Below are 11593 nucleotides of genomic sequence, written 5' to 3' on the forward strand. Positions count from 1 at the left end.
TTTTACAAGTATCTCAATTATAACGATCTCTCAGCCAACTGTCAGTCCAGCTTTAGATCACTTCATAGCGCACTAACGTCCTTGCTTGAAGCTTCTAACAGTTGGTCTGTCAATATTGACAACCGTCTTATAAATGGTGTAATATTCATAGATTTAAAAAAGGCTTTCGACACCATTGACCATAAGACTTTTTTTACGAAAGCTAACCAGCTATGGCATTGAACAAAGGACCCTAAAGTGGTTTGACTCCTATCTTAGCGATCGTCAACAAAAGTGTCTAGTTAATGGTGGGCTGTCTGGTGCGCGTGCTGTTACCTGTGGTGTCCCACAGGGAAGCCTTATTGGTCCCCTGCTTTTCCTGATTTACATTAACGACTTGCCCAACCGCCTGATCAGAGTAAAGCCTTACCACGAATGTACGCAGACGATACAAGTATCAGCATCGCCGCCAGTAGCTTACTAGAGTTTGAATCAACACTTAACACTGAACTAGCTAACATTCATGAATGGCTTAATGTAAATAAGCTTAGCCTGAATATTGCTAAAACCGAACTAGTGTTAATAGGCTCACGTCAGAGACTTGCTACTACAATTGGCCATTCACTTGCTGTACAAATTGAAGGTCACGAAATTGATAGAGTGCCCCACAACAAATCCTTAGGAGTCCACATCGATCAAAATCTTTCGTGGTCAAGCATGGTAATGAGACTGCCAAGATTATCTCCTCTGGTTTAGGTGCACTTCAAAAGTTGAGGCCGTTCATTTGCGAAGATACAGCTATATCAGTTGCTATATAGAACTATTATCGAACCATATTTTGATTACTGCTATCCTGTGTGGGACGATCTCAACAACCACACATGTCCATGTAAATTTTCAACTTTTCCAGTGAACGAGTTAGCCGACAAATTACAAAAACTACAAAATAGCGCCATTAGGGTTATCGCCAAGTCTGATTACTATTTTAGCGCTACCACCCTCCGCGGTAAGCTAGGATCTAGGATGGGATAATCTCTATATCAGAAGGAAAAAGGAAAAATTGAAATTGATGTTTAAAACTTAGAGTGATCAGTCTCCGGAGTACCTGAAAGGCCTATTTAAACCATTCAGGACGCTGACAGGGACTTAAAAATAGTGAAAACAAATTGGCTCTGCCTAAGCCCGTACCGAGTTTTTGAAACGTAGTTTTTGCTACAGTGGGGCATATTTGTGGAATAGCCTTCCATCTAACGTCAGAGCCATTAGATCTTTTATCAACTTCAGATATGAGATAAATCGCCAACCGTCCTCCTCGTACTCCCACCCGGCAAACATGTAAATCAGGTTTTTCTTTTTTTTTTAAAATATAACTCATTCTTCTAACTGATGTTTTTACCGTGTCTAAATAAAGTGTGTATATATGTATATGCATGTATGTCATTCAATAGCGTCTTCCCATGGGTCCTACAAACTGAAATGCATAATAAGACAAAAGGGCAACATGCATCAAAACTAATTTTGCTTGAAACCCTGGCAACTGAACGAATTTACCAAGGTTAAAATAAAAAAAAAAGATTTGATTTGATTCGAAATGATTAGGAGGACGAGTATGGTAGAGTCAGCGATCTCCCGGCTTTCGTGGAAGCGCGCGGCATCACACCAATACCCATCTTTCGGAGGAGCCTCTTGCGATCTAAACGGGGGGACTTCTTAGCCATCCAAGACTCCTAGCCATAAACAAACAAGGTAGCCAAGACGTCTAGCTTGGATAGTCCGTTTTTTGATTTTTGAACTGAACCCGCAGCTATCAAACAACGTTTCGATAAGGTCATTTTAAGTGTGGCCATGGAGTCGAGCTTTTGCGGCGATGTTCTCCCAAATATTCTGTTTTCTGCCCATGGCCGACGATCGCTGTTGTATTCATCAGCCCAAATTTGAACCAAACATTTTATTTCATCGCGGCAATGTAGTATCTTTCAACAAGTCATCTTCTACGCTTTCGACCGCCATCTTTAACGTGTTTCGTTTTATTAAGATCGATCATGATCCGAATGAAGATGCGCACAATGCACCACCCGATGTGAACAGTTTTTGAGTGTGAACAATAGACGATGATCTATATTATCGTCGCTTGGTGCGAAACAAGTTTCATTCGTAATCAGACCATGGTTAATAGAGTGGAACGGTTATGAAACCGGACAAAGTTCTCTGTTTTATGTTTCTGTTCGCTTTTTTGGCCTTGACCGTGCACAAAACACAATAGTTGTTTACTCTGTACTGAGGAACTAACCAATGGAAACGTTTTGATTACGTAATTCATGCATAGTGTATGAGCGCAAAAGAAAAGATTGTGCACGGTCGTGGACCTTCCAACATAGATCTTGAAATCGTGTGGAGGTGGCGTGGCCTAGTGTCAGGGCGCTGGATTTGTAATCCTCCTTCATGCCACTACATGGATTTGTGTTTGGTGATCCCTGATTCAACTCCTCCACGCTTTGTAAATAGCCAAGTCCATGGGCCAGACCAATTTACGGTAACAAACCTAGGGACAAAACCTAAGTGTTATCAGCTGATACTAATGCATAAGTTGTTTTCAAATTTGTATGATAACCTTTCTGAATGAGTAGCTTTGTTTGAGATTTTTTAATTTAAAATTTCGCAAAAAAATGGCTTCAGCATGAAAACGAGGCTCCGAAGAAGATCCTCTAAATATATGGTCAAGATCGTTTTATCAGTACTTTAGATATTTGAAAAAAAGGAAAACATTTGCATTTCTCCTCGAAGTTGTTAGAAGTACAAATTTGTGTCAGGATTACACGAAAAACGATGTCATTCACATTACACCATAGGTAAATCCAAGATGGCGGCATTCTTGACAGGTGTGTAGGGCTAATTTGTGCTAAAATTTTGGTTGCTTATAGAAACGGGAAATGTTTTAAGGGGATAAATAAACGGTAAGCATCTAGATGAACATTTAGAGAAATCAATTAACTAAACATTAAGCTGATAGTGTCGATTTTTGACAAGAAACTTACAGATCCTTGAAATAGGCGTTCGAGTATATATCATTCGTCATTTTAAACGAAAGGTGTAGCAGCAGATGACATAATGAGAGATTTTGAAAAATATGGAGTTTGAAATGCATCAAGAGGAAAATGATATTAAATAATATTTTTCCTTTGATATGAGGGTCATTTCATACACTGCTAAAGATGACTTCATTCATATATAGTGACTAAGCTAATTTACAATGACCAGTGTTGATGGTCTTTTGTGCTGCTTTTGCTTATTGTATAAAATCATTTTTGATGAAGAACGAACATCTGAATAAATAAATACAAACTTCGGCGCTTAAATTAAACCGGTTTAAAAATAACTTTTTAAAACCTTTAAGTCTTATTATTGACGTAGAAATTTGCATGACTAAATACGTGGCACAGAAAGAGGAAATGTCACGCCTGAAGAACAAAACACCTATCAAAAGCGATCAGGTTCAGAACAGTTCAGTTGTGCATGTATTATTCACTGTACTGACGATGATACGGAACTAGTTAGACCAAAAGATGAGGCGTTCTCCAGTACACTTGTAAGAGGCGAGCAGCCGCTGTTCGTAAAGACAAACACCTTGTTATTGTTGAGACATTAAATGAAGGGGAAATCCCAACATTTACTATCACAGAAAATGTCGTAGCGTATTTACCACGAAAAAGCTCTTGGAAACAATTTCAAAGCAACAAACTAAACTGACGATCAACAACCAACGGCAGCTAAGAAGAGCTCGATCGGACAGTCCCCTACCACCAGCACGACTTACGAACATGTCTGCATATTCTGTGAAAAGAAGTATCTTAAGGGAACAAGAAATCGGGAACCCTTGGAGCAATGTAGAGATTTGCGTACAGATTACTCAATTAGAAAATCAGCCATGAAAAAGAAGGACAGCAGGATTCTCGCAATCTGCGTCGCGTGAAATCGTAACAGCTGAAGCTTGTTACCACAGGACATGCTAAAAGGGCTATACTAGGACTGAGGCAAGTCCCGCTCGGGCTTCCGATGGCTGTGGTGAATCGCTAGAAGATGAGTACGCTAGTCTCAAGTCAGAAGCTTACCAGATGCTTTTCGACTACATCAGATCGGATGTTCTTGCAAACGAGAAAATAGTGAGATTGACTGAAACTACAGAACTACTTATATCGTACGTATCTCACGTCTTTGGTTGTTGAAGAAATCAAGTTATCCACAAAGAAGCACACCAGACGGAATCTCCAAACAGAATTTGGCGACGTCCTCCTCTTGGAAAATTTATTACAAAACCACCAGTGTCTTCATAGTTCCCGCCAATTTGACACACTTCATGCAGCCAAATACATAACGACCCTCTTTCTGGAAAAACAGGACAATGCAAGGCAGTCTTCTCGGAGCTCAAATATACACCGGGCCGCTATTCAAAGAACAGAAAACAAGATGTCATAGTCTCCACGCCCTTCAGATCTCGCTAAGAGCGCTATGAATGTCCCCAAAGAGCAGGGTTCGTTCTTGCAAACATATCTGACTGAAAAAAAAAGAGTGGCCAGATGAAAACTGCCATCCAAGAGTGCAGAGGTTGATGAAAGCCTTCGCCCAAGATCTGATGTTTGGAGTGAGCAGAGGAAAGATTAAGCCACCCAAACAGATCCTTCTTCCCTATGCTGTGAAGACCCTGACAGATAACGTTGAACTCATCCACATGCTCAATCGTTGCGGCCACGGAATCGCCTATTCCCAGCTTGACGAAATCAACACTGCACTGTGCCTTAAGAAAATGACATCAACAAGTAAAATTCCGTTGCCAGATAACATCCAGCCTCATGTTGACACTACTTTGGCATGGGATAACATTGACCGCCTAGAAGGAACGTTATCGGGTGAAGGAGCATCGCATAGAGTAAATGGAATAGCGGTGAAGGCGAGGCATTTCGGACCACAACTTCCCCCGGAACCATCAACGCAGATAGTTCAGACCAAAAAGAGGAGTGTCGAGGCACTGGATGCAGAAAATCTTCCCATTTACAATGCAGAAAATGGTTGCGTTCCTCGTTCTAGAAGATTTGTAGATGTAACCCACCAAGAAGCTCGAAGAAAAAACCTTTTAAGGGTCTTAGTGCGACTACATGCGGACGCACTCGAACACAAGGTGCAGCAGTGGAGAAAATTCCTTTTCAATCCAAAGAATAAAAAGGCCTTCACAGAGTTTGTGGTAAAGAGGTGGAGACGGGATAAATACAGGACAAAGTTGACAGGCAAGGTAATTTTGTGACATGCGAAAGTGACTGTTACGAGTTTACCTCACAAGCTGCCAATATAGGTGAAGAGCTCAACTCCACACAGGAAGAAGCTGATACCAGGCTGATTCTACATGCAGCTCATCAGCTAGATCGGGCTACAAGGCGGTGGTTGGGAATCAGAAGATACAGAAGTATTCTTGCTTTGCCTGGCGTTTAAGTGCTTTAGTCGGCATCCTAGTATGTCAAGTGTGGAGCGCAGACAAGAACTAGATATGTCAGTATCTCCAGTGTGGTGGCAGCCGCAGGAGAAGAACTTTGCAAATGCCTAATTGGTATGCATGCTTTCACTGGTTGTGACACAGTGAGTGCCTTCCCTGGAAGGGAAAAGATAACAGCCCTACGACTTGTCAAGCAACAGACATCTTACCAAGAAATATTCAAGCAGCTGAGGATGGAATGGGTTCCATAAGATATGCTTTTTCAGAGCCTTTAAGAGTTTACATGTAAGCTCTACTGCTCTCAACCAGGACCTGATGACATTAATGAGCTGAGGTACAGGTTATTCTGCGCCAAGAAGGGTAACATCGTCTCCACCCAGTTACCACCTTGTGTTGACGGCTTGTTCAAGCATGCGGCTCGCGCAAACTTCCAAGCAGCCATTTAGAAGCGAAGTCTGCAAAGCTGCCAAGGGACACGACCCCACTGGTTTTGGCTGGCGCGAAGACGGTGATCACTTTGTCATTGACTGGATGAGCGGTGACCCAGCCCCTACAGCCGTGCTACAACCACTGCATTTGCTTGTATTTGACCGTAGTAGCTACATTTGTACCAGTTCTACCTGTTCAGCCAAACCGAGTCATTTACAATTGATCACGTGATAAGTCTGGTATAGCTACTCATTTGACATGGTTATCATATACCAAACTAAGCAAGTGGAGTCAATGTAGTTTACAACGAGCGTTCGAAAGTAACTAATGCGAATTACAAGAGCACTTTCTTTTTTCACATTTTCCGTCTTATTGTTCACATTTATAATTTGACAAGTGTTGCCATGGATACCATTCAAGGATAATACCTACAAGTCATATATAAGTTATTGAAATTGGATCTGAAAACTGCGTTTGAAGTTTGCAATAACCAAAAATCAATGTATGTAACATTTTCAGGTTTGAATTTACTTGTTATTAGGGATCTTTTCACCAATTCTGCTTATTCAGCCAAACCCAGTGACGTGATGTAATCACATGATAATCCTAGTAAAGCTACTCATTTGGCATGGTTATCAAAGACAAAAATAACCTAGAGGAATCAATGTTGTTAAAAATAAGTGTTAGAATTTGTCCCTTGTTTTGGTACCAAATGGCTCTTTCCAGGGTCCTGGCCCATGGAGCCTTCCACCAGTTGGGATTTTTAACAAGTTTCTGTTTAATTTACAATATTTGTTTGCTTATTTCAGTGCCCACAATTAATACGGCCGTGCTAAACAATTTGACACTTAAAGAAAGTGATTTACTTATTCTATTTTTTGTTTGTTTATTCCTTTGATGTTTGCCGGGCTTCATAACCAGAGTCTCCTCTATTAACTATGACCAGACTAAACATTTTTATAGCGAGTGTGAACACAGCACGAGACAGATATTCTGAGCCAGCTGGGTGCAATAATGCAAAAGGTTTTTTTCTGCCAAATGAGGGAGGCAGTTATTATGCCCTCCACTCTTTCTCTGCGACATTCCGCCCCCAAACATGCCAACTTTTATAAAGAAATGTACGCTAGTGGGCTACGCTTGCCCACTGGCATACATTTCTTTTTAAAAATTGGCAAGCTTTGGCTCCCATATTTTAGAGTTTACAACGGATTCTTACGAAACTTCGTGTATATATTTACTACTAAATTTGGCGCGATCAATAGAGCGAGTTAAGGCTTACTTTTGTTTCAATGAACAAATCGGAAAAGCGTGACATCGGTTCAAAGGTCTATTGAAGCACGGCTCCTACGAACGAATAAAAAAAACATCTCAACAAAGTACTGCTCAGTGTTATTATATTAATAATCGCTAATACACTACAGTTTCATCGACAGATTTTAAACCTACAACTCCTCGCAACAGTGAAAACAGCTGAGGCGTCAACGAAGACTAATCGACTTTAGGTTGAGCCGCTTGACCCTATAGCAGGAACTTCATGTTGTTGGGTGCTAATGAACACTACGACACTTATGAAGCTTATGATCGAGTTCTTACTGTATCATTAACAGCATACCTTGTTTTGCTCGTTCGCAGAGCTTTCATAGCATCCTAGCTAATTAAAGACGAAGTACGTTTACAATCCATAGGCATGTTCATCATTACGCGTTCAATACTCAGCAGTATTCTTGGTAATGGAGTTTACATCTCTTGCAAGTATCTAGTCAGAGGTTCTCCAGTACGAAGGTGTGCTTCGTAAGCTTCCAGCCATATCAATCCTTTCATAATAACCTGGTATAGTGTGTTGTCATCGCGCCACAAGTTTTGTCGAAAGTGGCAGATAATAGTAAGACCATCTCTGGTCCCCAAGGTGTGAAATGCTGTACCACCTACGTTCAGCAAGGAACCATCTCTCTTCCGTAAACAAGACGGGGGAGAACTCACAACCATCTGCGGACAAGAATTCGGGTAGTCTGAAGGAAGATATACTCTGAGTGTATACTCTTTGTTGTTGGTGCAAGTTACTCTCACTTCAACCCTTGTGTCGCCAGTTGGATCAGTCCATGAAACCCTGCCACGGAAGTACTTCTCCAGTAATTCTTTCTCGAAACCGAGCCTTCGCTGCTGCGTTGCTGACCACGGCATGACGAGAGGACAACGACAGTTTGAAATCTGACGTGTAGCCTTCTAAAACGAACAGAAATCGCTCAGCTATACACTAGCGAATTCCGTGGTTAAGAAAGTTTTAACTCGCCTTCGTGTTTTTTTTTTTTTTTTTTCGCCTACTAATCATATTTCCACTTTCCCGGAAATTGGAGCATGCGTAGTTGACAGATTGTTCTGAAAATAACAACATCCGTAACTGATGACTGGAACGCCGGTAACGCCACATTCGCACTTTTATTTGGGGAAAAAAAAATAAATTTATTAATGACAACAATGAATCGAAGCTGTCATGACCTTCGTCTAGGAAGCAGCTTTAATAATTACTTCTTGCGAGGAGCATAAAATTTACTGCTAATTGCTGGCTCAGTTTGAAGACTTCTAGTAACGGTGCAAAACAATTCCAATGCTGCGGTTCAGTAAGATGGATAACCCTGCAATATCTTCTGTTTGGAAAATAAACCAAGGCGAGTCATTTAAATTCCAACTGTGCTATGAATTTAGCACAGCGTTCTCTCTATATATTTCACGAAGATCACGTGAGTTTCCACGAAAAACCGGTAGTTATTGATTTAGGTATGCATGATCGAGTGATGCAAGGAAAACAGTCTTTTTTAATTTAATCAAATAAGCTCTTATTCTTTAATAAATTTTAGATTGCTACCAAACGTACTTACTACTACTTCTTTATTCTATGTTGTCCATCTTATATTCCATTCCGAAGAAAAACGAATAACATGCAGAGCTATACAGTATTCATATTGCGTGACTAGCCTCAACAAAGCGAAAGGGTTTTTTCCCAGGGAATTTTCCCTCTTTTGGTACTATCCGTCTTGGCAGAAAAACAAATGTGCTAGTATACCCAAAAAGTTTGAACACAGTTCTACCTCTGCATATATCTAAAAGCATAATTAGATTGCATTAAACGGCCATGAAACAAATTACAAAGTATGACTTCATAGTAATCATATAGCTACAATGGCAGAAAATTAAAGCACAGGTAATGTTATGCTTGATTTACATAATGTAACCGTCGACCAGCCAATTAATTTAGCACAAGAGCTGAGATGCACCTACATAGTTGCTTTCATCGTCTTGCTCCGTTACTTATACGGTTAATATTAATTTTATGCATCTATTACTTCATTGATTGGTACTGTGCACTTCACAGATTATTTTCGATTGCTGGATGAAAATAACGTCAGTTCATTTCGCTCAGATAAGTACTTAGGTTTGATCCAGTGCGAAGATGAGCCTGGTAAGCTTCCAGCCATATCAGTCCCTTCATAACAACTTGGTACAATGTATTGTCACTCCGCCACAAGTTCGGCCTGAAATGGCAGATCTTAGTACAGCCATCTCTGCTCCCATAAACGTGATCCGGCGATCCCACCAGCTCACTTCCATCCCGCCTTGTCAACCCACACATGGATGGTGTCTTCACAATCATGTCAGGAACGGAGTTGGGGAAGTCTGCAGGAAGGTAAACCCTCAAGGTGTACTGTCTGTCGTTGGTGCAAGTCACCCTGACTTCAACCTTTGTGTCGCCAGTTGGATCAATCCATGTAACTCTGTTAGGAAAGTATTGCTCAAGTAAATTTTTCTCAAACCCGAGTCTCTGCCGCTGTGATGCTGACCAAGGCATGGCGAGACGACAGCAAAGCTTTCAAGTATGACTTTTGTAACTATTTGAGGAAATAGATATCGAAAATGCGAGTGCTAAAGAGAAAACGACTCGCTTGACTGTGTTTTTCCAGCGCTACTTTCGTGACCATGAGAAAGAGAGGTCCTGGGGACGAGAATGGCTCGGATTTCTTGGAAACTGAAACATGCGCAGATGGTATTGAAAATGAATCGCTTCGTCAAAATGTTTATTGTGAGAGTGTATTCAAACTAGTACAGCCGCATTTGTTTCGGTTGTGGCTGGTGGTATATGTACTATATGACGAGCGTCATGGGCCTTAAACCATCGTTTCGCCGGATTCTTATAAAAAAATAAGCAATGACTGTTTTGTTTGGTGACCTGTTAGTCTGTGAAGATTATAACTTCTAAGAAACACCGGTCGTTATTATAATTTATAATGTTGTGTGGTTTTCGTGGAAAACGATTTTTTACACTCAAACAGATCCCATTGTCATATGGTTTGACATAAATTGTTATTGATATTTTTTTGTTTCTTGGTTTCCCTCGAGTCTCCAGTTAGAAGGAGAAACAAACAACGTTAACTTGTGTGCCGTAATATGTAGAACTTGTTCTTTTGACGTTTCTGGCTCCATTCGCGAAACAATATTTTTAGAGTATTCAAAAATGGGTCTTTACTTCCATCAGTTTCGTAATACTCAGATATAAATAACTGACGCGGAGGGATTTGTCCCGGGGAGTTTTGCCAAAACTACTGGCTTTGTTCCTGTTTTCTCCCGATAAAAACTAGTTTTTTCGCTCAAACGACTTAAATTTGACCACTTGCATGCTGATGTATGCAGACAAAATATTTTCGCTATGACATAGACAGATGATATGTATATCCATTTATTTCCTGACTGGTCCATGTCCTTGTTATTTTCCATCACAATTCTGTGGAAATTCTGTCCACTCCAGAGTCAACTGCTAAACAAGAGTACTTAAAATGGTAAACATATTTCAGCTCGAATAGACTGCGCTTGTATTGCGATACAATTACTTGAAGAAGTAATAAAAAGAGCATTTACATTTCAGTCAGATATCGGCTTAGTGTTGATCCAGTGCGAAGATGTGCCTCGTAAGCCTCAAGCCAGATCAATCCTTTCATGAACACTTGATACAACGTGTTGTCACTCCGCCACAGCTGCGGTATGAAATGACAGATCTGGGTACAGCCATCCTTGATCCCGTAGGTATGGTCCACGTGCCTCCCAGTTCATTTCCATCACGCCTCATCAGCCTGCTCATCGACGGTGTCTTCACAATCATCTCGGGAACGGAGTTGGGGAAGTCTGCAGGAAGGTAAACCCTCAAGGTGTACTGTTTGTCGTTGCTGCAAGTCACCCTGACTTCAACCTTTATGTCGCCAGCTGGATCAATCCATGTAACTCTGTTACGGAAGTACTTCTCCAATAAATCTTTCTCAAACCCGAGTGTTTGCTGCTGGGATGCTGACCAAGGCATGGCGTTAGATGAAAGAAGTCGATGAATCTATTTCTGCTTGCTACTAAGTATACAGAAAATTTTGCCCGAGCTCATAGGCAAATAGATCTATGAATGTTTTCGTGGAAAATATAGTGCATGCGCAGATCTCCAACTTATGAAATGGCCGATGAAAACATTTCGTTTGATTGTTCCAAGAAAAACTGTCTGACTTTTCGAAATTTAATTACTTTTGTTTCAGTTTCAACTCCTTTCGCAATTCTACAATGGACAGATTGAAAATCGCTGGAAAACACTGGCATAATAATCCTTTATCAAACTAACATTCATTACGATTACTTAGCATAACGTTATTGTCGGTAAGAAAATAATTCCCCCCT

The 11593-nt window shown here is 40.7% G+C and overlaps 1 protein-coding gene and 1 pseudogene across 1 annotated transcript; both read right to left on the reverse strand.

The window, feature by feature from the left end:
- Window positions 1-135: 135 nt before the first annotated feature.
- On the reverse strand, window positions 136-8191 carry LOC145496590 (uncharacterized). The gene is made up of 2 exons (XM_081476297.1): window positions 7503-8191; window positions 136-2521 (listed from the first exon to the last, which is right to left on the reverse strand). The coding sequence occupies exon 1, from the start codon at window positions 8069-8071 to the stop codon at window positions 7628-7630; it is 444 nt and encodes a 147-aa protein (XP_081332423.1). The 5' UTR covers window positions 8072-8191; the 3' UTR covers window positions 136-2521; window positions 7503-7627.
- Window positions 8192-9730: 1539 nt separating this feature from the next.
- Window positions 9731-11350, reverse strand: LOC145496591 (uncharacterized; annotated as a pseudogene).
- Window positions 11351-11593: the final 243 nt, after the last annotated feature.

This window comes from Orbicella franksi, chromosome 9, assembly GCF_964199315.1.
Source record: "Orbicella franksi chromosome 9, jaOrbFran1.1, whole genome shotgun sequence".
Taxonomy (NCBI): Eukaryota; Metazoa; Cnidaria; class Anthozoa; order Scleractinia; family Merulinidae; genus Orbicella; species Orbicella franksi.